This window comes from Malus sylvestris, chromosome 9 (genome assembly GCF_916048215.2).
Source record: "Malus sylvestris chromosome 9, drMalSylv7.2, whole genome shotgun sequence".
Lineage (NCBI taxonomy): Eukaryota > Viridiplantae > Streptophyta > Magnoliopsida > Rosales > Rosaceae > Malus > Malus sylvestris.
In genome coordinates, this window is record NC_062268.1 from 7,290,178 (window position 1) to 7,314,833 (window position 24,656).

Genomic DNA, 24,656 nt, shown 5'->3' on the forward strand with positions numbered 1-24,656 from the left:
AACATAAATCTAAAAGTGACAGAAATATTAAAATTAAAGTATGAGAGCGACATTGAGAAGAAGAAAAAAAAATAAGGGTAATAAATTTAGAATTTGGAGAAACTTGAAGATAGTTGAGTGAAATTTATCCTTAATTTATAAAGCATTTTTAGGTCTAGGCTTTTTTTTTTTTTTTCAAGCTTAGAAAATTTGTTAGAATGATTTTAATTTCTTTTTATTGTTACATGATGTAATCAAATTGCAAGTGATGGATTCCCCCAATGGCTGATGAATAGAACCTTCTCTTTAAACCTCCTGCATACGAGTTCAAACCCTCCCCTTCCTCTTACTCTTAGTGCACTTAAGGATAGTGGTATCCATACACTCTCATTTTTACTTTCTATACACCGTTATTTTTTTGTCATTGATCTTTGATCCGACAGTCAAAAATTGAGGGAGGTGTACAACAACAACAACAACAACAAAGCCTTTTCCCACTAAGTGAGGTCGGCTATATGAATCTTAGAACGTCATTGCGCTCGGTCCTATATCATGTCCTCCGTTAGATCCAAGTACTAAGTCTTTTCTTAGAGTCTCTTCCAAAGTTTTCCTAGGTCTTCCTCTGCCCCTTCGGCCCTGAACCTCTGTCCCGTAGTCGCATCTTCTAACCGAAGCGTCAGTAGGCCTTCTTTGCACATGTCCAAACCACCGTAACCGATTTTCTCTCACCTTTCCTTCAATTTCGGCTACTCCTACTTTACATCGGATATCCTCATTCCTAATCTTATCATTTCTCGTGTGCCCACACATCCAACGAAGCATCCTCATCTCCGCTACACCCATTTTATGTATATGTTGATACTTAACCTCCCAACATTCTGTGCTATACAACATCGCCGGCCTTATTGCAGTCCTATAAAAATTCCCCATGAGCTTCAGTGGCATAAAACGGTCACACAACACGCCGGATGCACTCTTCCACTTCATCCATCCAGCTTGTATTCTATGGTTGAGGAAAATTGAGGGGGTGTGTACTAAATAAAAATAAGTGTATAGAGAGCACTACCCTATAAGAATATCGCTTATATTTTAAAACAAAATTAATCAAATTTGATTGAAATTCTTTGTCAGTTGAAATGTAATAGATAAGCATCGTGAGAGATTTTGTTGAGATTCTATGCATTGTGAGAGATTGCAGCTCAAGACTTCGACTTCCAGCGTTGCTTCCTGTGGCCCCTTCTTTGGGAGTTTACCACATGCCTTATTGATTCAATGTAAATTGCTTCGGCGATCATCCTTGTAAACTCTGAGTAGACAAATGAATCGATGGAAGACTGCCATTCCATTTCCACCTTCAACTAAGAACTGGATTCGGGTTTAGATGGACAGTGAACTAGCTTTTATCCTTGTGTGAAGCTGAAACTGAACCCGAAAAGAGATTCACTGCAGGCCTTCCCCTTTCACCAGTAATCTCCACATGAACAACGTCCATCCTTGAAATGATGAAAACGCTTTGCATCCCTAACAACTATCTCCCTGTTGACAAGCTTCGATATTAGCTTGGTTGCTGAATGACAATTCACACATGCTCGAAGATTTTTGGTTATCCGAAGTGTAGTTCCTGGAGCAGTGCTGATGAGGCCATAAGCAATTGCCAGCCTCTCACTGTGATTACAAAGTGTCTCTTCTGTCTCTTCATGATTCAAATCATGCAGAACAGAATCTGTATGCGGGATGAATCCTGCCTCCTTCAACCTCCTCTCCAGGCTTTCGAGCTCTTCATAAATTTCCTTAGACCTTGGATGAGACTTGTCTCCCACATGAAATGCCTGAAGCTTCCCATTGACCTCAATCAAACTATGTCCAAGGTCCTTGATCAGTCCTTTTTCCCTCATCAATACTCGTACCTTTGCAACATGATCCCATAAACGGGCTGAAGCATAAAGATTTGAGAGTTGAACATAATGCCCTGTATTATATGGATCTATAGAGAAAAGCTGTTCTGCAGCGTATTCTCCCAAAGTTACATGACGATAAATCTTGCATGAACCCAGAAGTGCTCCCCATACACTTATACCAGGTTCAATTGGCATCTTTCTGATAAAATCGTAAGCTTGATCCAAGCGGCCTGCACGTCCAAGAAGATCAACCACACAAGAATAATGTTGGTTTCCAGGCTGAATCCCGCAGTTTACCATACGGTGGAACAGCTCCCATCCTTCCTCAACAAGGCCTGAATGATTGCATGCAGTGAGGAGCCCTAGGAAGGTGACATCGTTGGGTGGCACTCCTGCCTGCTGCATAGAATGGAAAAGATCGATGGCTTCTCGTGCTCGACCATGTAATCCGTATCCCACGATCATTGCACTCCACACCACAACATCTTTATTAGGCGTTCTATCAAAAACCATTCGAGCAAAATCGACACTTCCACATTTTGCATACATATCAATTAGGGCAGTGTTAACAAAAACATTATTCCTATACTCACTTTTATTGATATAATCGTCCATCCATTTTGCTAGGTCAAGAGAACCCACCTGGGCGCATGCAGAAATAGCAGACCTCATTGTTATTGAATCTGTTCTAAAATGTTTTGTGATCATCTCCCGGAATAGCTCTACAGCCTCATTAGCATAACCATTCTTCACATAACCAGATATCATAGCATTCCACAGTATCACGTTCGGCGTTTGCATCTGATCAAAAAACGATCTGGCAGCCATCACCTGCCCACTTTTTGCATACATTGCCGTGAGTGCAATGAGCAAGTCAGGTTCAAATTCAAGACCCATTTTAATCAAACAACCATGAACAGATGTCCCCTGTCCCAAGTCTTCTACATCAGTATAAGCTTTTAGAACACTAACAAGAACGATCCAATCCGGTTTCACATTCAATTTTCTCATCAGACCAAAAATTCTCAAAGCTTCCAAAGGCTGGCCATTCTGGGCATACCCCGAAATCATCGAAGTCCAGGAAACAACCGTCCTCTCACCTAAACCATCAAACACAGCCCTTGCACGATCTATTCGACTACATTTAGCATACAACGCCACGAGACCATTCTGCACAAAAACATCTGATTCAAACCCATGTCTAAACACCTGTCCATGAACCCGTCGACCCATTTCGAGGTCCGGCATGCCACTGCAAGCTTTAAGCACATGAGGAAAAGTAAACCCATCTGGACTGACACCCATTACTTGCATCCTAGAATACATTTCTATAGCCTGAGAAAACACATTGTGCCTAGAATAACACCTAATGATCGCATTCCACTGAAACACATCTGGGTCAGTAAATTCATCAAACACTTGGCGGGCGTACGAAATATACCCGAGATTCGAGCTTGCATTGACCAATTTGGTGATCAAAAAGCCACTGTCTATCAAACCCAATACAACTAACTGGGCATGGATTTGACCCAACTGGCTCTTTCGGGTCGAACCATCGATCAGAGACCCGAAGAAGGAGTCCGGGTCGAGGCCGTGACGGAGGTGTTGGTCGTCGTAGCAGTACGGGTCTAGACGGAGAGGAGACGAACAGTAGTGACGGATGAAGGTGAATGAAAACGACGCCGGAGTTTCAAAGTCTTGAGACGTCGCCGTTTTGGGAGCCAACGTCAGGAATTTGGCGGGAAGGGGAAAGAGAGAGACTCTGCTAGCGAGAGCCATCTAAGGGCTGATGTTAAGCTTAGAGCATTCAGCGTAGGCCCGTCGAGCAACTTCAGCGTAGGCCCGTCGAGCAACTCCCTATTTAATAGCCTCGAGTGAACGGTAACTACTTTTAATGAACAATAATTACATTTTCATCTTTATTCTTAAACAAAATAATTATGGCAATATGTAATAAAATATTAACATTTTTTATTTTATAAAATAATAAAAAATAATTACATTTTCATCTTTATTCTTAAACAAAATAATTATGGCAATATGTAATAAAATATTAACATTTTTTATTTTATAAAATAATAAAAAATAATTTTATTTCAAATTTCGGATATGATTTTTAATCGGTCTCGTTGTACTATGTTTCATAAATAAGAAATTACAATCCAAAGTATTTGAGAAAATATAAAATTGTGATGTAAGGTGGAAAATAATGACAAGATATTTATAGAAAAATTAAATCTTTTTTTTTAATTTTCAAATTTTTTATTAATTGTTTACATTTTTTATTAATTTTATAATGTTGCTAACGTCATCCTAACTTCAGCCATGCATCATATGGCCTCAGGCTCTCGGGCCACCAATTCGAGTTAGGCCTCTCACTTGGCCCCCCCTCAGCCCAATCGCCCCCATGGGCTGGAGCTAGGGCTATTGGGTCCTATTCAGTCGCTGGGCCATCGGGCTATTCCCCCAGGTGGAGTTGCTCTTAAAGGCGCAAAACAACATAGCCGCGTCTTTATACTGGTATTATGAATTTAAGACCACTGTATTTTGGATCCATTGCAATTCTGGTCACTATAGTTCTATTTTTTCTAATTTGGCCGCCATGTTTAATCTTGTTTGTGAATCAAGTCCAATTGATAAAAATGACTTACATAAAACAGGTTCACTTCTATGTAGTGTTCTAGTCCAATTTTGCCATATAAAGAAAAATTTACACATGGCATGACGTCATCGAGTGCGACACCACAGTTGTATAAAACTTGTTCTATGCATGACCATTTTAGTCTCTTCCCACCGCATCAACATCTCACGAACCCCAACTGCTCTTAGCCATAACCCACCTCTCGGTATAACACTCAATCCACTCCCGCCACAACCCTAGAGCTCACGCCTTCTTCAATTTTACCTTCTATTAGAGAGACGAGTACAAATAAATGATAAAAAAATAGCATTTTTGTGTTTTAAAGGTGTAAGTTGCTCCACGTGTGTGAAAAATGAAAATAGTCAAAATTTAGCAATTCCACTTGAGAGAATTCTACTAGGTTCTAAAATACAATATGGATCGAAATAATGGAAAGCTGAATATGTGACTAAATTCTAAATCAAGGCAAAAATAACAGGCCAGAATTGAAATTTTATCAAAATCCGAGGCCTTTTCTGAAAATTCAACTGTCGGAAATTACGACAAGTGTAGCGAGTTCCAGCAACGAAGATCCAGTTTTCTGCTCAGACCTCCATCGATACAAAGCTTTCTTCCGGTCTCCTCCGTTATGGAGAGGCACATCGAGATTTTCCTGAAGAGGCTTTCCTACGTCTCCATACTCATCGGCACCGTCGCCTTCGTCTTCCTCCTCCTCAAAACCCCCGACACCTGCGTCGCGCCGGACTCTCCCCCGAAGCCCCACCTCCGCTTCCCCAAATCCTCCTGCGACGCCTCGCCGCGCGTCATCCTCCCTCTCCACAAGAAGAACAAGCGCCTCTGGTCCACCAAGACCTGGCAGAACAAGGTCCACTCCTTCTCCAACTTCTTTCGCGCATTTTATCAAATGGGTCTCCTGCACAACGAGTCCAAGGTCCTCTGCGTCTCCGCCGGCGCCGGCCACGAGGTCATGGCGCTGACCCAGTTGGGCGTTGCCGACGTCACCGGAATTGAGCTCCTCGAGTCGCCTCCGCTGGTGAGCCGGGCGGATCCCCATAACTTGCCTTACTTCGATAATGTGTTTAATTTGGGATTTAGTGCGCATTTCGCGGAGGCGTTGTTTCCGAACCGGTTCGCTGCGGAGATGGAGAGGACGGTGAAGGCCGGCGGGGTGTGTGTGGTGGTTGTGGACGAATGTGGGGATGAGGAGGTTAGGGAGATTGTGGATTTGTTTACGAATTCGAGGTTTGTTGGTGCTCTTAATGTTACATTGACTGGATTGAGAATGACAAGAATTATTATGAAAGTTAAGCATTCACCTTAATTTCCTTTTGGTAATTCTCTCTTTGCTTTACATGTTTATGTGATATGTTTCGAATTCGATTTCTTGTTTGTGTGTGAATTGGTGTTTCTGTCTTAGGATCTGGGGTTAGTGAGCTACTTATACTGTGAATTTGTGATTTGAAAGCGGATTAAGCAACTGCGTAAGAGCTCGAACGGATCTAGATTAAGTTATAACTCTTGTGAAGAAGTATGGCATTGAGAGTGAATGGTTTCGCTATATTGCGTAAGAACTCGAACGGCTCTAGGTTAAGTTTATAACTATTGTGAAGAAGTATGGCATTGAGAGTGAATGGTTTTGATATGTTGCGTAAGAACTCGAACGGCTCTAGGTTAAGTTTATAACTGTTGTGAAGAAGTTTGGCATTGAGAGTGAATGGTTTCGCTATGTTGCGTAAGAACTCGAACGGCTCTAGGTTAAGTTTATAACTGTTGTGAAGAAGTATGGCATTGAGAGTGAATGGTTTCGCTACGTGCTTTGCTTTCCTCTCAAGTTTCGTTATTTCGGGCAAGTTTTTCTGTTTTGGTTGTGCTCGTTTGATCTTCTGTTCTTGTCAAATGAAAATTTTGAACTTCGATCGCTTTCTTTGTCTGCTTGAGATCACAAATGCTAGGCACTCTTCGATTGTAAGGATCTTAATGATATATGCAATTTAGGATGTTCTTCTTGTTGGAAACTAGCATGTGTGCTGAATGTGAGTTGGCCTGAGAACATGTATGATAACATCTTCTTTGAGAATCTATGTCAACACCTGGTTTGCTTAATCGACTTATCCACAGGTGCTGAATGTGAATTGACTTAAGAACATAGACGATAACATCTTCCTTGGCGGGTTGGCGATGATTGATGCCCGAGGTTATCGTTCATATCGACATCTGGTTTTCTTGAGCCCGACCTAGTTACAGATTCTTAGGTTCTATCAGTCTTTAAGCACTGGCTTTGAGAATTTGGACACGAACATGGTTTCACAATTTGTTACAAATTGAGTTGAAGTCGATGGTTCACAAAATGCTTCTTGAGTTCGTTTCTTTGATTCTGTCCCTGCTGATGATTTTCACAGTAAGTTTTGAATGACAAGCAAAGGAATTTAGAAGCGAGCAAAACGCGAGTGGGTTGATTAATAAGTCCGGATATCGATTCTCGAATGGAGAATGGACGTTAAACTGAAACACACGAACTTCGTAACTTTTCCATAACTTTTCCATGCGGGATCGTCGATTGTCAATGACAATACCAGATTTTACATCCTAAATCTCGTGTTGATTCACCAAGAACGCCAAGAAGTTTACCACACGAACGTTGTTGATCCTCTGGCTGTAATGAATCAACACAAGATTGCCAAGAAGTTTACCACGCGAAAATTGTTGATTCTCTGAGCTATAACGGCCAATGATCATCGGGATGTCTATACCTTGTTAATTCCGTGGAATATCGGAATTTATAGAACAAGAACAAGAACGAGAAAACTCTCTCAAACTGCACTTGGTTTTCAGTTCAATTCATTATAATCTTCATCCCCATCCGGAATACTAAATACTCTTATTTATAGAAGTTCTACCCACCCACCCCTAATAATTATTGATACATGCACCATAGTTAATGCATCATTACTAGAAACAAACTTATCAAGTTAATCTCACTTAATCTACCCCATTAACATATATTTATGACATTAAATAAGGGTGACTCTTTATTTAATCACTAAACTCTTCAAATCTTCCATGTTGTTGGTTCTTCGTAGAATTCGAAAGGATAATATTAGAGAGACCAGATTTTTAAACCAAATGATATGTTTTTGATGATTATGTTATTACTTAAGTGTTTTTTTTTCTTATTGAAACACATCATTTGATTTGCAAATTTAATTTAAAATTTAATATCCCTAATATTATCCAATTCGAAAAGCCAAATGCATGTTCTCGGAAATGTTGTCCTACGTGCTTCACAACATGTGTATGCTTCTGCATCATTAACATTGTCACCAGTTCACATTGATTAATTAGTAATACTCGGCCTCACTACTTTAAAACATAAATTCGTTTTTATTTGAAACCTAACCTTTGAAATTACCATTTATAGCACTTTAATGTGACATGTCCAGTTACTTTTATAGGTTTAATCGCACGTAAGGGAACTTTCTTAAAAGTGACTCTTTATGAACTTTCCGCTACCTTATTTTTGTGGCAAAATTGTCATGCTAACATCATAAAATAATGTGTCAAAAATATGAGATGGTTGAGGGTCCATATATAACCTCATTTTGAGAGTCTCCTTAGTATTTCTCTTCAAGTTTATTAAAAATTACAAAATACATATCATCGTTCAATTAAAGTGACATTGACGTTAAATCTTGGATATCATAGAATGTCGGCTTTTTAGCCAAAATGATCCCTAAGATTTGCATAATTCATAACTTTGGTTCTTAAGATTTGAAATTAATAGAAGTAGACCCTAAGTTTGTCCACCATCAATCATTTTGGTCATTCCATGAAAAATCTCTATTAAATAAGGCTAAAATGATAAAAATACTCTCAATTTTTGTCAAATCATTTGACCCATTGTTTATTAAATTGAGGGTAATTTTGTCATCAGGATCAAAATGATTAATGGTGGACAAACTCAGGGACCACTTTCTATTAATTTCAAATATCAGGGATCAAAGTAATGAGTTATACAAATCTCAAATGTCATTTTGATTAAAAAGCCTAGAATGATTGGTTATAGGTCTTTTCTGAGCAAACACTTTGTGCAATCTTGGTCTTACCTAAACTTCAATTTGGTAAAGTTTCCCCTTTTAAATTAAGAGTAAATTGTAGCTATGGTCCCTTAACTTTAACTCAATTGGAGCAATGGTCCTTCAACTAAAAATTCATTACCATTGGTCCTTCAACTCATCAAAACGTGCAGCTATGGTCCCTCAACTAAAAATCCATTACATTTGGTTCTTCAACTTTAATTCAACTGGAGAAATGGTCCCTTAACTTTAACCCAATTATAGCAATGGTCCTTCCAACATAACTCGTTTTGACAAAAAAATTTACATAGTTGACGAAAATGACCATAATTACACACTTTGATGAGTTGAGGGACCCTAATTATATACATGGTTATTCCAACATAACATATTTTGACAAAATTTTGAAGAAATTGATGAAAAAAGACTATAACTACACATTTTGATAAGTTGAGGGACCAATGGTAATGGATTTTTAGTTGAGGAACCATTGCTCCAATTTGATTAAAATTCAGGGACCATTGCTACAATTTACTCTTAAATTAAATATTGGAGATGAATAATTGTAATTGTCAATAAATTAGTGACAAAGACAGACCTCCAAGCATTTTGAACACACATGATTATTTCTTAACAACCAGAAATACATGATTAGTGGATATTAATGCCAGCATTCAAAGGTTGTGTCCCTAGTTTCTTCACTAAATTAGCTAGACTTGGACTTGAATGCAAACCTGTATCTGTTAGATTGTGGTTCAAATCCAATTTGCCACACATAAATGGGCATGTGAGAATGTAAGGAAAATATCTCTCCACATCGGTGAGGGGCCAAACCATGCATTTCCCTATTAAAATCAACTTAAGAAATCTAACACACAACTTCAATCCAATTGCTAAGTAACATGATTCGTCCAAAGTTTCAATCTCAAACTAATTAGGATAACTTTTTAACTCTTTAATAAGACCGTTTCAGACCAATTCTAACTCGCATTATCATATTCACATTATTATAACTCCTTAATAATATACTGTAAGAGGTATCATAAAATGTTACATAGCACAAGAACATCCGATCAAGCTAATATGACTACCTTAAGCAAACTAATAAAGTAAAAGAAATTGAAGTAGTGACTGAAAGAAAAAGTAGCAGGAAATAAGAATATATGTAGTTCTACTTCCAAACAAAGATTGGTCTTCTGCTTCACGTGTGAACACCTGGAAGATTTGTCTACTTCTTCTTTGACTCCCAACTTCTTTCAAAAGATTCAGTCTCAGTTAGGATCCCATCTCCATAGATTTATCTCATATATTTAATTATTATAATCTACCTGACTGGTTCCGCCTTCATTTCTAATACAACCTCCACAGGAAGAACGACTTCATGCACATAAAATATCATTAAATGATTAACAAATTTATTTTTTTTCTCCTTTATTTTCTGGAAAATAAACTAAATGCAGCACTGTCATCTTCACAAGAGAAATTTTTCATTGTAACAGGAACACGGGGATACATTACGTATTTTTATGCAAGTGGTGGAAAAATTTACTTTTTAAGTTATTAACTTTTTAACACACATATCTCACCATTTATATAATAACATATGATGTATCATCTCGTGTTCCGATCATATTGAAAAATCTCTCCTTCACAGGACACAGAGTTTTGAGTTCTGAGCTTTGGCAAAGGCGGGTGCAGGCTTGCAGCAGAACAGAGGCACCGACCCGGCGTCTCTTTAATTTTATGTGCGAAATCATGTGGTTTGGCAAATATCCTACTGTCTTGGAGGACTCGAGTTTTCCGTGTCCGCGATGCAATGCAGACGCTATAATTTTGCCCTTTCTTTTGGAACCCCACGAGCCATGACACAATCAGCTTTTGGCTCTTTTTTTTCTGCAGACCAAGTGAATTAAAAATTAAAATAATAGCTTTATATTTTGGGTGAAGATTTCCGAGCAGATTTCTCGGAATATTTTTTTATTAGGAAAACTAATGAAAAGGTTTTGAAAACTTTGAGTTTTAATAATAAGGACAAAATAAAGGGTAAAATAAATAGTACCAAGATTAACTTTTTAGTATAAAAATGTGGTTTTTCGTTAAAGTGAACAGTACCAGGTGTTTTTCGTTAAGGTTCCTTTTTTATTTGCTTAGAGGGGAAGAAAACAAGTCCACCCTTCATACTTTTATACTTACACCAGACAAGTTCAATGCAACCGTGATGTTTCGAATTATTAATACAAAGGCATATGTAAGACATTTTTATATTAGAGATTAAAGATATTACGGTAGCAGTTAATCCATTTCATAGAAACCGGGGATACACTTTCCTCTCTATTTACGATTTCATATAAAAATTTAGCAATATTTTGATAGAACGGATACCGTGACGAGAGAAATATAGAGATACAAAAAATAGAAAGAAAAAAAAAAGGAAAAAGGACAAGAAAACAATTAGAGAATTCAAATGGAGAAGCTAAAGAATACTGATATTTTCATAGAAATCCCATTTGATAATATTCACATTCATAATTAAACCCATAAAATAAATTTAAACTAAACTAGATCACTAATTCTGATTATCATCATGTATCTGTGCGGATCAAAATCACCTCTTCACTGCTTTACAATAATCCTCATATAATCTCATCTAATCCATCAGGAAACCTTAATTAATCACACCCCTTTTTCTGGTGACCCTGATGTAGCAGAACACAGCTGCAAAAATGGTAGTGACAAGCCCGCCAATGATAATCCCTCCACCAGCCACCGACTTATCAGCTTTCTTTTCAGCAGGCCCCAAACGCCGGAAAGTTGGAGCTTCCGCCATCTCGCCTTCTTCCATGCTCTCAGTATCGGACGGCTCTGCCGCAATGGAAGTAGAGTGCTCTGTTTCTCTGCCCAAGTCATCAGATTTGTCGGCAGCCATTGCAGAAACCAGAAGGAACCCAGTAAGGAGGAGGCAAATCAGACCAAGTCTAGCCATTTGGGTTGAAATTTTGGGTATTGTTTGGTTTTGGAATTTGACGATGTTGGGTGGTAAAAGATTGAATCTTTGGTTGGGGTTGGGGGAGTTTAGGGGGTGAGTTAGAGGTTTATATAGTGGAGAACGAATGTGTAGTGTTTGGCGTTGTTGGGAAGTGGGTCCCATGTGTGATGTGCGTGCGCGAGAGAGAGAGAGAGAGAGAGAGAGAGAGAGAGAGGTAACTATTTTGGGATGGGGATCTGGGAAAGATCTGATACTCGGAAGAAAGAAAATAGGAATAAAAGTGGTTGTGTGTGTGTGTTAAAAGCTTTTTTTAGAGAGAGAGAGAGGGAGAGAGAGTGGTAAAGTGCATGAGATCGAATCTTGGGCAGGTGAAAGCTTTTTTTTAGAGTGAGAGAGAGAGAGAGAGAGAGAGAGTGGTGAAGTGCAAAACGACATGCAACGACAACTGGGAACACACTGTGAACTCGAGATTTGTAGTAGACTAGGAGTAGGAGTGCTTTGATGTTTGGGAGGATAAAAGCTGGAAAAGCTAAGAAAGTAAATTGCTGTGGCTGTAAAACGTGGGGAGGGAATTTTCGCTTTGGGAAAGAAAGAAAGTAAAATGTGGGAGGGTTATTACATGTATCCAATCCAAATACACTACGTATCATAATTCATGTAATGTACGATTTCATTTAAATTATAATATGTATGTATTCAATACGATATACTATCTACAATGATTCATGCGGTGTATAAATACATTCAAATTGTAATGCACATTCAATTACTTTTGCAGTTTCCTTTAATTGATTTTAGAAAACTCTATTCAGACTCATTCATGCAAATCTTACTGAACATAAGTTTGGAGAGACATTTAGGCTTGCAACTTTTGGTGTAGCCTCCTGAAAGTTATGACAATACCTTTCAATCGACAAAAAAACTATAGTATTTTGCAACCGTTAATTCTTAATTTTTATGTTTTAGACCAAAGATCGATAAAAACTCTTAAAGTATCCTATAATATGGACTACCATAGAAAATCTCTTTATTGGAGTGTTGCTTAGTTGCCTTAGGCTTTTTTTTCACACTTTTGGCTTCATTCTCCTCTCTTTTTATTAATTCTTGTAAAAAAAAGTAACCCTAGGTCTTATATTTGAATTTGATTATTGTCTCCACCAACATCTCAATTATTTAAAAGGAAAGTATAATTTTACTTTTCTTACTTTTGTAATACCATAAGTATTAACCATAACCATAACTCATTAAGTCCAAAGCTCCAAAGTTTAATACTGGCCGAATCGAGGAAATATTATTAAAGGGGTCAATAAGAATCGAGCACGCAACGCACAAAATTTTTTGGTCAAAAGCATACAAATGGGCATTTCATTAAGCTTTGGTAGGCCAAAGGTATTTTTTAAGTTATATTGCACGTTTGTCGACAGATGTTAACAACTTTCAAACGAGCATGTTAATTGATAATTATAACTTTTGAGTGAGCATGCCGATAAATGTTAACATATGCTAAGTGAGTTTATCGAAAAATGTTCATAATACCTCATACAAAAGTATGAAGCTAACAGCTAACATGCTCTATGGCTATGCTTTGTGCCAGCTCTCCTGGAATGCTGAATTTGAATATAATTTGGAGTAGTTATATTATTTTCCCCTTTTAGTGTTGGATTAATTGCACACAGCTGGCCTCCCAGCTGGAAATATAACAACCGCAAATTGGTCTCACATAACATTTTCCAGTTGGCCAGGGGTCTTTGGTCTCGAACACTTCACCAACTTACTTGGCAAACACTACGACATAGTATACACCACCGTATTGTTTGGATTTTAAGGACATGTTTTTTTTTTAGTATATCGAATCAATATTTTTACATTAAGGGGATGAGAAGTAAGTTACACAATGAGCAGCCTAATTTGGTATCAAATTCACCATCCATAAGATTCGAACCTAAAACCTTTCACTTGCAAATGAAGAAAAATATCACTAGAGCATAATACTGAGTGTCAAATAGTAAGGGCATATGTACTTAACAAAAATGAATAAATAAAGGAAAAGGAGGACTTAGAATTAGGGTAAGAAAAAGGAATCCAATCAAACTAACTTATCATGATTCTTGATTTTAAATATTTGATTGCGAATTTCAAGAGAAATCTTACACCTTAATTTCATGTGTAACGCGGAAAAAAGTAAGAGAAATTTAATGATTCTCATAACCATGTTATATTAAACGCAAGAAACTCAAGAATCAAAATGATTTCAATTCCTAGTTCTTCTAAGAAAACATACCCTAATTTCTTGATCTGTACAATTTTTTTTTTGGGGCCATACATCTAACTCTCTATTCATTCAATGCATGCCAACATACTACTATATAATTCTCAAAAATGCTATATGAAGTTATGAAGGCATATCCATTTTTGACCGCACATTCATCTATTCATTCAGTATATATTATACACTGAAATATAATGGAATTCTCGAAAATATAACTATAATAAGTTATGAACGCATCGACTCTTTTCATGCGCATGCTTCATTTTCCTCAACATTCATGATTCATGTGAGTCTGGTTTAATTAGGTGAACTCACTGGCCAATGCTCCATGTGATCAACCACTGTAATTAGTTAAAGAACAAGGACAAATTAACATAAATTAGAGTTTCATAATTAAGCCTTAGATTTTAACTTTATGAAGCAATTGGTAGATTTAGCAAAGGGATCCCATCATGGTAAATGATGCCAACTGTGAAGTGTGAACTTCGCACTCAAGACTGACCCCGGAGCCCTAAGAGTCTCAACTGCCTCAAGATACCTCACTGGCTTTGCCACATTTCTCGAATCCCATCAATGGTCAATGACGATGTGGGTCAACCAGACTAGTCGACTGTGTCAAAGCCTCTCATATTAAACAGGCCGACTACTGGGACCATGCCACTTATGCGACACACTGTATAAAAAAGCAAGAGCAATTGTAATATGGATCATTGTTCGGAACTTTAGAACTAAGGGATCCGAGCTCTTGGTTTGTGTGAAAGAGAAATTAAAGTTCTTAGTTTGTGTGAGATGGGTCAACGGAATAAGTTAATAGGAATCGTCAAATTCAATTTGAGCGGTCCTAATTGCCTAAACCTTGTGTTCCGGACGGTGAGATCTGAAGTGGATCTCTTTTTAGAACAAATGTATTTGGTCTTATCCAATTCCATGTTAGTTTTATACGTTTGAGTCATGTTGTCGCACGTACGTAACCTCTTCAACATATCCACTAAAAATTTCAATGTGTGATCAAGATATATCTCGTTCAGGTACAACTCTCTCATGTCCACTCATTGCATTTTGAAAGCTTAGGAAAGATTACTTATGTGGATTTGTTATCTTGAACTAGAGCGATACACAAGAACAATAATAGTGATATACGTATTATTTGATTGTAATGTTTATTGGGAGTTTGTGGTCCTATAATGTTAGTGGCCATATATCGGACTAGTAAGTTGCAAGCAAGTCATAGTTCCTTCTTCAGGCCAAGACTTAAGTGCTTAATTAGGTTGGTTGGGGATTTGTGGCCTTTGTTTTTCAGTTGAGGTATGCTATTCGTGCCCTTAAATTCGAATCCCATGTTTGCCTGGCTTGATAGATGCAGTAAATTTGTCGGCATGCTTTGTGTCCATAATATCAATAGAAAACCTTGTCTTTTTTTTTTTTTTCCAAAAAAAAATAACCATAAGACCATCTCCAACCGAAGGGTCCAGAAGGCCAGAGGGTTGAAAATAGCCCGAAAACTGTCTCCAACCGAATGTTAGGCTAGAGGGCTCGTGGGCCCTATGGAATCTGAAAGGGCCAAAGGGCTGGCCGCATGCAGCTAGCCCTGGGCTAGCCAGAAATTCCAGCAATCCTGTTGGATATAATCGACAGGAATATATTTAATTCTTAAAAATTCTAATTTTTTTTCCTATAAATACCTAAACCATTCATGTAGTTTTTAAATTTAAGTTGTAGTTTTTAAATATAAGTTGTAGTTTTTAAATTTAAGTTGTTGTAGTTTTTAAATTTAAATAATAAATTATGTTTGGCCCTTTGACCCTCGGTTGGAGACAGTTTTTTGTGACAGGGCTAAAACGAGCCCTATGGCCCTTTGGCCCTCGGTTGGAGATGGAGACAAATATGGACATGTACTGTTCATTAAAATATTAATATCTTGGAGGGCCAGAAGGGTAAAACGAGCCCTCTAGCCAGCCCTCGGTTAGAGATGGCCTAAACCCTAAAACCTTGTCTTTGGCTTAATAGCATTGGGAATGACTATCTTATCCAAATTCTGAGAGCTTAGGATCTGTTCAAAAGGGGTTGGCATTTGGGCAGCTTAATTATTCATAATTTTAGGCTATCCCAAACTTCAATTGCCATGTAAGTCATTCTCTGAGTACATGGTAGGTTTTGTTTTTAGATTGATCATGGAGTCCGACTTCAACTTCCGTTTCAACTTTCTGAAGTAGCATGGTTGTTCCTACATGATCTTCCTAAATTCTATGAAACGAAATTGAAGTCCCTTCATGTTTTATACTAAAGCTAAGAACTTTCACAGACTGCAAAAGTAAAATATTGATAGAACAAAAACTCGGTTGGTAGAGAACGAAAACATGAACATATAGGAGCAAACTCGAATTGAAATCATAACAACACAACAGCACTATAAAGCCTGAATCATGAAGCAAAATCATATCACCGGGAAAAGTTATCAAGCATATTGCTACCTTCTCTATATTATAGAGATGTTTAGTGAATCTAATCTCTCTAATTCATGTTGGAAAACTACAAAAAATGGAGAAGGATTTACTCAAAGTGGTCGTCACAACCTCCCCCTACTGCGTCACCGTCCTCCGTGTTGCAGAACTCCAAGAAATGGATCGGGCGGTGGTCCTGGTGATAGTACTCCCTTGGCATCCCAAGCTTGATGTCATACTTCATTCTTGTGGTATGCTTCACCCCCTTGAAGTTGTAGCTTCAGGGACCATTATCAGGAATCATGAAGAAGCCAAGAAACCGGTCGCTGAGAATCATCTGAGCTTTCTCATAATGGATTGGAAGGTATCCGTGCTGATTAACATTGCTTCCGTTGTCTCCTGTATTAACACGACGTCCCCACTCATAACCCACTGGAGTAATCTTATATGCAGCCAACGAGCAGGAACCTGGAGTGAAGCTGCAGGTTAAAATGATGCACTTCTCCCCATTCCATTGCTTGGTGTTCTCCAGCATCTTAGCGTGAGATGCGATATCCTGGGGAGAAAGCTGAGGAAGCTCATTTGGCTGCGTGTGCATACATCCCAAAGGCTCCAAATCATTGAGGAAATCATTCTCAAGAAGAGCCGATGGGAGATGAACTTGCTGGTGAGTCCCCCATTGTGGTGGCATGACAATGCATCGAATTTCCTTAACCTGAGAATCGTCGGGCGGGCTTATACGTACAAGTAACCAGCAATTTGCGTCCTCAGATCTGCAACGGTGATAAAAATATTCAAATTGTTCTTAGGAATAATGCAAGTGTATCCCATTTCCTTAATATCTTCTGAATTCACAAATATGTGATTAACACGAAAGTACAGATTTGCAGCAAAGATTACTCTCCCACGCCAATCAGTTTTGGACCGATGTACTTCTTGCTCATAACAACTTGTAGTGGTAACAATAAGTTGATCACCATGCACATTTGTAGTGCTTGTTGTGACTGCAGTCAGCTGACTTGCTTTTTTAGCCTGCTTTTCAATCTCTGCAATTTATTGCCTCTGTTGAAAAGGTGGGGTAATCTCAGCTCCAATTATAATATCATGAATCTCATAGTGCGTAAGGGCCGATATATTCACATTATTATTTTTTGCATAATCTGACAGTATGAGATCTCTCAGAGCAAACTCAATCATCAAGCAAGCCTGGAAAGGAAGCTGCAGTTCACTTCCTTTTATGACCATGTTACGGAAATCCAGCAAGTGAACCTCCAAAGGGTCCAACATTCCTTTACGAGTCACAATAATTTGCTTTGGTTGTTCTTCAATGGGTAGAGATCTCACTAGTGCATCAACTTCTTCTGCGGTTTTCGACTTTGCCAACTGACCAAGTCGTTTCTGCCCTGCCCACACACTTGTGTGAATGACCTTCAATAATGCTGCCCAGTCCTTGGATTGAGTATGAAAATAGCACCATTGATGGATTTTGTAACAAGATTCCCTTCATGTGTATTATGGTCTATAACACGATACACATTTGTGCCATCAACAAACCAAATAAGTTGACTGCCGAACAGCTCCCCATAGTTTTGGGAAGACAAATAAGGTTCTGTAGGCTCGGATGAATACAACTGCAACCCTTTCCTTATCCGCTCCCTCAAGACATACAGAGCTGGATTTGACTTCATGATCTTGTTCATTGCCCGTTGAAGTAGTGGCTTCAACCCAGGAAACCAGTTACCAAATGAAGAATATAAGTTATAAGCCAAATCAATACCAATTACCACTCATGTTGGAGAAGGATAGAGGGACATGTTGTCAGTTGTACAAATCCATAAGCTTGGTTCTGGTGAATCGTAGTCTCCCCAACGGAGTTGTACATCTATCCAGTACTTATTGCTTGCTTTCTGATTGAACACATCGTTTGGCTCAGCCACCAGACTTGGTTTCGCCATTGGCCATTTATGGGCTGCAAAGAAAAGAATGTCGGCACATGAGCTGTTCATTTTGTAACTCTTCCTTGGATGTATTGTTTCTTTCTGCACCGTTTCGATTTCGAAAGCATCCAGCTCCTGGTCTAGGACTTGACAGAGATCCATGACAACACTTTCATGAATCTTCTGCCACAAGTGTGCACGAAATATCTGAATCAAAAATATCTTCAAGGTCGGTATCTTCCCATGCGTAAAGATTCCTGTTAGATCCAACTGCACTTGGAAACCCACATATACATTGGCCAGATTGATGGTAGGCGACCACCAAAGGGTAAACCTACAATTGGGAATTTGGTTGAACCCAGATCCTTGTGCATTTGTTAACTTCTTATACTTCATAGATTCCTCAAAGCCAGATGCCTTCTCCCAGAAAAGACCCTCCCAAGTCGGGAAGTATGTTCCTTTGAACAATGTGTGCTCAAGTATTGCCTCAACACCTCCAAGAGCTTGGATAGCGTCGGTTCTATAGTTGTTCAAGTTCCACAGCTTTCCAGCAGTCGTGGTGTCACTATGAAGCGGAGTATCTTTCAGAAACGGTTCCACCACTTTCGGTAAAACAAAACCATGATCCTCACCGTCATCGACATCATTAATTCTCTTCGTGCTAGTGCTGGGTATTGGATGCACCAACGGATCATAGTAAAATGCTGGCAGACCAGGATCCTCAGTTTTAATGTACATAACCATGGGAGTGCGATAAGTAGAGAGCTTTACCTTCATGGGTCGATTGTTGTACAGATAAGGGAATGCAATTCTGTACTCGGTTCTAAGCGGAGACCGGATAACTCATTCCAGTCCTCGTCTCTTTCGTCCATGTCCCGAAACAAAAGCTTGAATTTCGGTCCACCTGGTATACACATACCAGGAGCTTTTGCAGTTAAAAAGGATTCCTTATCAAACAAGCTAGTAGAAATAATTGCGGTCAACCAAATCGGATAGTACCTACCCTACAAGCCAGTGAAGTGTTTCCATGATCCGAAGCGAAAGATGCCACCGGCGATAACTCGGGTCGTTGATCATCTTTGTCTTCACCAGAGCCTTGTGGTCATAAAACCAATTAATCACAGCAGCGTCTTCTTCCTCTTCCAACTTCAACTGAATCGACTCGGGCTGTTCAACCATATCCTGTTGTGATTGGCTCATAGTTTGAGTTGGCAACAATTTTGATAGTTTAGCTTTATGTGCTACAGGGAAATGGCTGTAGCAAAGTGTTGTCTTTGTATTTGTTTGCACGTAAATATGTATGCTTTCTATGCATGAAAAAAGTCTACTTTATAGGCTAGGTTTTCTCTTTACTTTGGAGACATAATCATCATGGAAGCCTTCCGTAAAAGCTCGGGGATGAAAATGATGGCCTTTATTTAAATGCAAGGAATTGCTTGCATTGTATATAAATGTTTTCCGAGTGTGAAGAAAGAAAAGAGTGCATCCGGAAAACACAGAGGGAAAAGAAAATAGAGTGAGAGTGAGAAACTCTAGGGGAGAGTGAGGCTCTTGGAAAAATTCTGTAAGTGTACAAAAGATTGGGGTTTGGGTTATGTTGATTTAACTCATGTGTACTTGTACTGTTATTCTCATAGTGAAGAGCAATATCTCTCCGAGGACGTAGGCAGGTTTTTGCCGAACCTCGTAATTCTCTTGGTGTCTTTATTTCTTGTATTTTAAATTGTTCAACTGTGGGTTTATAAGTTGGTGAGATAACATGCCAAAGCACAACATATCCAACAGATTATCACCATAATCCAATGGAGGCTTCTCATCATTGAACGGCGAAAACCGCATCCGCTTTAAATTCCTCCGATCCCGCTTCTCCCTCCTCATCATAATCCACATTGTTCCCCACTGAGCCAAATAAATCAGCTCCACTACCAGCGGCACTTCGTTTACGAACGTGATTGCGCCGGTCGCGTGGTACAAAAACCTTGACTTTGCAACTCTGCTCCCACGGCATGGGCATATTCTCGAGTAGCTTGTAAACGGCGTGAGGAACGAACTTGAGCGCCCCTAAATACACCCGCTTATCGTGTCGAAACCGCTTCTACGACATGTCGCCACGGTCTTTGATCACCTTCCTCGCGTGGTCGGGAGGCATGTCCTCCTTCTGCGCCTATAGATATCCCAACTTTCGCTTGACCCCGTAACGATTCGAATTGAGTTTCTGCCATGTATAGGCCCTCTCATTTAGCGAGGGCTACGCCGACGACGGTGGCGCAATTACGGTGTCGTCCTGCATACTGGTGCCGAACAGAGGAACGAAACCGAATCGAATTCCAAAACCTAAAATCTCAACGATATTAATTAGGGTTTTTCTGCGATAAGAATTTTGAGGGTTTTTGCGGGGTTTAGGTTTCGCCCTCAAAACTCACAAGTTGTGAATAAAGAGAATGGCTTGTGGGATATATAGTTTTTGGTAAAGAATGATGGCGGTGGCACGTGACCGCCTTTGACATGGGAGAAATTTTTTATTATAACACGAACACGAGTGGTATAATACGTGTTTTTATATAAGTGGTGGAAAATTTTATTTTTTAACTTATTAACTTTTTAACACACATACCCACAATTTGTATAATAACACATGATGTATCACCTCGTGTGCTGTTTACACTGAAAAATCTCTCATGACATGGACTCCCATTTTATAGTAGGATTGATAGTGTGTGGCCTTTCGTAAATTACAAGGTTTATTAGCCTTTTTTTTGTCCATTGTTCAAGTGGAGAGATTTTTAGTATGCTCCGAATATGTGATGATTTGTGTTAAATAACTAACAATTTAAAAAATAATTTTTTTTCCATTTATATAATGACACATGGTGTACTACTTGTGTTATGGACACAATAAAAAATTTCTCGTCCAAGTGAGAAGAAATGTTATAGCCAATCACCTCTTTGGGTGGAGCATTAGCCAATTACGATTAGGTTTGTTAAAGAAAAGTAATTTTTATTGTGAGAATGTTTTATTAGTCATCACATTAAATAAATTAAACCGAATTAATGACCAAAGTTAAATCAAAGTGTGTAAAAATATAAAAAGAATGTGTATTTATTATTTTTCTTGTTTAAAGCAGTTTTAGATTTCGTAACAGGAAAATAATAAGTACATCATTTTTTACCTCTCACACACTCTTATTTAATTATGTAATTCGATTTGATTTATTTAATAAATGCGCTCCCACAACCGCGCTCGGTAGAGAAAGTGTGTTTTATAGGCAGCTTTCAAACGAGCGCTCGTTCATACATTCTTTACCATCATAAACCCTAAACCCTAAACCATTTACGCCCATGTACTCTGCACAACGCATGCATGGCCCTTGCCGCTTCCTCATAAGCAAGAGCAGCTTCAATGGCGGTTGGAAAAGTGCCAATGATGGAGCTAGTGTAGGCCTAGGGACGGAGCTCCACTTATTTAAAAAATAATAATGTATGGTTGTGTTCCAATTCTCAAAAAATAGCCCTAATTAAACTACAATTAAAAAAATGGTAGGTAACTAAACTAGTCCGCCGTTTTAGATCCCAAATGCCTTACCTGATAACAATTAATTTAATTGTGTCTCCCCATTTTTCTAACCCTAGGTCGTTAATCTACACAAAACTCATCCCACAACGTACGACAAAGCAATTCCAGTCCTCAACTTCTCTAGATTTTTCCTCTCTTTTCATTCAACCAAAACTCAATTGAATTTGGAGCGTTATAGACAATTGAAGTTCAAGTAATCAATTATCAAAATTCAACACAAGAATTTTACTCCACAAGGTATTTTATACGACTTTACTTTATTAATTTGTTTTTAGCATTTCAATTTAGAATTTAGTTTTCTAATTTAGAGATCAATGGATGAATGACAACATGATTATTTTTATATAAAAAGATATTTAATAGTATTGGTAATGATATTGTTATACAACACTTTCAAAACATGAAAACGATTCAAGGAATAATGTAATATGTTGTATGAAAAAACTTTATGGATTAATATATTAGTGTTTTGTTCAATAAATTCTTGAGATTTTTAATTGTGACTTTGTTGTTTGAGGATGTACCGCTCATTCAAATCTCTGGCTTCATCCCTACAGAGAGCCTACTTCCCCTGTTTGGTGCCCTGATCTCTGCAACCCACTTGCCCCATATCCTCTGCCTAAGAGCATCTCCAGTGACACAGAAAGAGAATTCAGGGATGACGACAAGAAGGCGAGGTGTCGACAGTGACACCTGAGACCATAAGAGCCCGAACCGCCTCAATTCAATTTTGCCCCCAAATGGATTATAAATTTTGGAACTTGGTTTTATCTTTCTTTTGAGAGATTTTTCTCATTATTTGAAATTTGAATATTGGACTCTAGTTCGGCCCAAAGATTCTGAAGTATGGGGATGAAGGAAAGCCCATAAACCTACTAAGACTTGGGTTAAAATACCCAAGTTGTTCCGGAATTTTTTTTTTCCAAGTACGAATAACAATCCAATTTTTATACGTGATTCTAAATTAATAAAAATCGTTTAAAACATTCCAAATAACTACTTAAAGTTAAAAAAATAGACATTAGTTAGGTCATGAGTGTTAAGTGTTGGTGTCACTGTTGTTAATTGATAATGTCGTTAATGTTTAAGTGATGATGTGATCAAATATTGAAGTTGATATTCACTAACACCTCATTTTTCGAGTTCTGAACCCCCAAATGGACCTCTCTCAGCCAAGTTAAATGTTGAATTTGTCTAGTTTAAAGATTAGTTTGGGGATTTAGAGCTTTGTAGATGACGTAGTGAAAACCCGCTTCAATACTTGTACAGGTATCACTTAACGCTAGTGATTTTTACGGACGTTCAATCCATAAGATTTGAATATAAGGCCTCTCATTTGCAAGTAAAAAGAAATATCATTACATCGAAGTATTAAGTGATTCTAAAAATTTGGGTAAATTACACACAACTACCTCAACTATTGGGTCATTAATAGTTTCATACGTCGTCTTTAAAAAGTTTCAATGTCATACCTTCCGTCAGTTGTCTGTTAATTCCTCTGTTAAATGTTGACGTGGCATAAGGTGGGACCCACTTTCTTTAAAAAAATAATTAAATATTAAAAATTTATAAAATAAAAAAACAAAACAAAACAAACCCACCATTCCCATCTTCCCCATCGTCCTCCGATCCTCTTCTCCCTCCCTCTCCTCCCAACCACCTCCCTCTCCTCCACTCTCTTCACCTCCCCTCCCATTCAAAACTTAAAAAACAAATTCAAAGATAAAGTATGACATTAAAACTTTTTAAAGACGAGGTATGAAATTGTTAATGACCCAATAGTTGAGGTAATTTTGTATAATTTACCCTAAAAATTATGATTTTATCAATTAAGAAACTAAACTGTAAATATAAAAGCCACTAGGATAACCAGTAGAGAGATAATTGAATTGCAATGCATTCCTTGCATTCAATGGAACTCATTATTAAAACCAAATACAATTTTTACTTTTTAGGATAGTGGTTTTTAACTTTTTTTCACTCTTTTTTTTCTTTTACACTTATCTTTTATTTATATCCTGTAATTATTTCTCTCGATTTATTAAATTTAAAAATAAGAAAGAAAGAAGAAAGTGTAAAATCACTTTCGTTGTGTAACTTTATACTTCAGCTTTAAAATTTCATCATGATTTTGATTGTGTGTATTTTCAAGACCTTCATTAGGTTTCAAGAAATTCAATTTTTTCAATATTTTGTACCACTTTTACCAATCATGGTTCTTTTAGTGCTGCATCTTTATTCCTTCAAGGGTGTGCATACGAACGTACAAATCACTCGGGAGAGGATCCTCTCATGAGCTCACTTAATTCAACGGTTGTAATTATTATAATTTTAAAGAGTCCGTCTGTTTAGAACCGTTTGATTCAATTTGAACGGTCCATATGAGCTGATCAAGAGGATCCCCATTCTGAACTCAGGAGAGGATCCTCTTCCCAAATCACTCATCAAATAATGTATTTAGACCAATCTAGTCGTGAAGCAAATCTTTAAGTATTGTTACACAATTCAATCAGCAAACGCATCATTGTACGGCTTATTGAGTGACACATTTTAAAAATCAAGCGGTACATTTGGCATATAGATTGGTATAAATCACATCCGATGTTACTAAGGGCTTGTTTAGAAGATTTTTTAAAATGATTGAGAGTGCTTTTAGATAATGTTTTTGGGTTCCAAAAGTATTTGAAGTGCTTCATACAATAAGCACCAGTTATATACTTCTTGTATAAAACCTTTTAAGTGATTTTTTTTCAGGATTCACTTACATTTTAACTAATGATTGGTTTCAAATACATTTTCACCAAAGTGCGTTCAACTATTTTAATAACACTTTCAAACGAGTCCTAATTTTATGTTTA

At 38.0% G+C, this 24,656-nt stretch overlaps 3 protein-coding genes and 1 pseudogene across 4 annotated transcripts; 1 reads left to right on the top strand and 3 right to left on the bottom strand.

The window, feature by feature from the left end:
* Positions 1–1,047: 1,047 nt before the first annotated feature.
* LOC126582699 (pentatricopeptide repeat-containing protein At3g12770) lies at positions 1,048–3,704 on the bottom strand. The gene has a single exon (XM_050246871.1). It carries the CDS (start codon positions 3,654–3,656, stop codon positions 1,440–1,442), a length of 2,217 nt encoding a protein of 738 aa, XP_050102828.1. The 5' UTR covers positions 3,657–3,704; the 3' UTR covers positions 1,048–1,439.
* Positions 3,705–4,658: 954 nt separating this feature from the next.
* On the top strand, positions 4,659–6,866 carry LOC126634075 (uncharacterized). Of its 2 annotated transcripts, XM_050304558.1 has the most exons (3): positions 4,659–4,723; positions 4,984–5,849; positions 6,637–6,866. In XM_050304558.1, the coding sequence occupies exon 2, from the start codon at positions 5,147–5,149 to the stop codon at positions 5,837–5,839; it is 693 nt and encodes a 230-aa protein (XP_050160515.1). In that variant the 5' UTR covers positions 4,659–4,723; positions 4,984–5,146; the 3' UTR covers positions 5,840–5,849; positions 6,637–6,866. The 2 variants fall into 2 exon arrangements, with proteins under 2 accessions (XP_050160515.1, XP_050160514.1); XM_050304557.1 differs by lacking the exon at positions 6,637–6,866 and having other exon boundaries at positions 4,984–5,853.
* A 4,190-nt stretch (positions 6,867–11,056) lies between these two features.
* LOC126634310 (uncharacterized) lies at positions 11,057–11,677 on the bottom strand. Its single transcript, XM_050304803.1, has one exon. It carries the CDS (start codon positions 11,572–11,574, stop codon positions 11,257–11,259), a length of 318 nt encoding a protein of 105 aa, XP_050160760.1. The 5' UTR covers positions 11,575–11,677; the 3' UTR covers positions 11,057–11,256.
* A 4,533-nt stretch (positions 11,678–16,210) lies between these two features.
* Positions 16,211–23,417, bottom strand: LOC126633740 (pre-mRNA-processing-splicing factor 8A-like; annotated as a pseudogene).
* Positions 23,418–24,656: the final 1,239 nt, after the last annotated feature.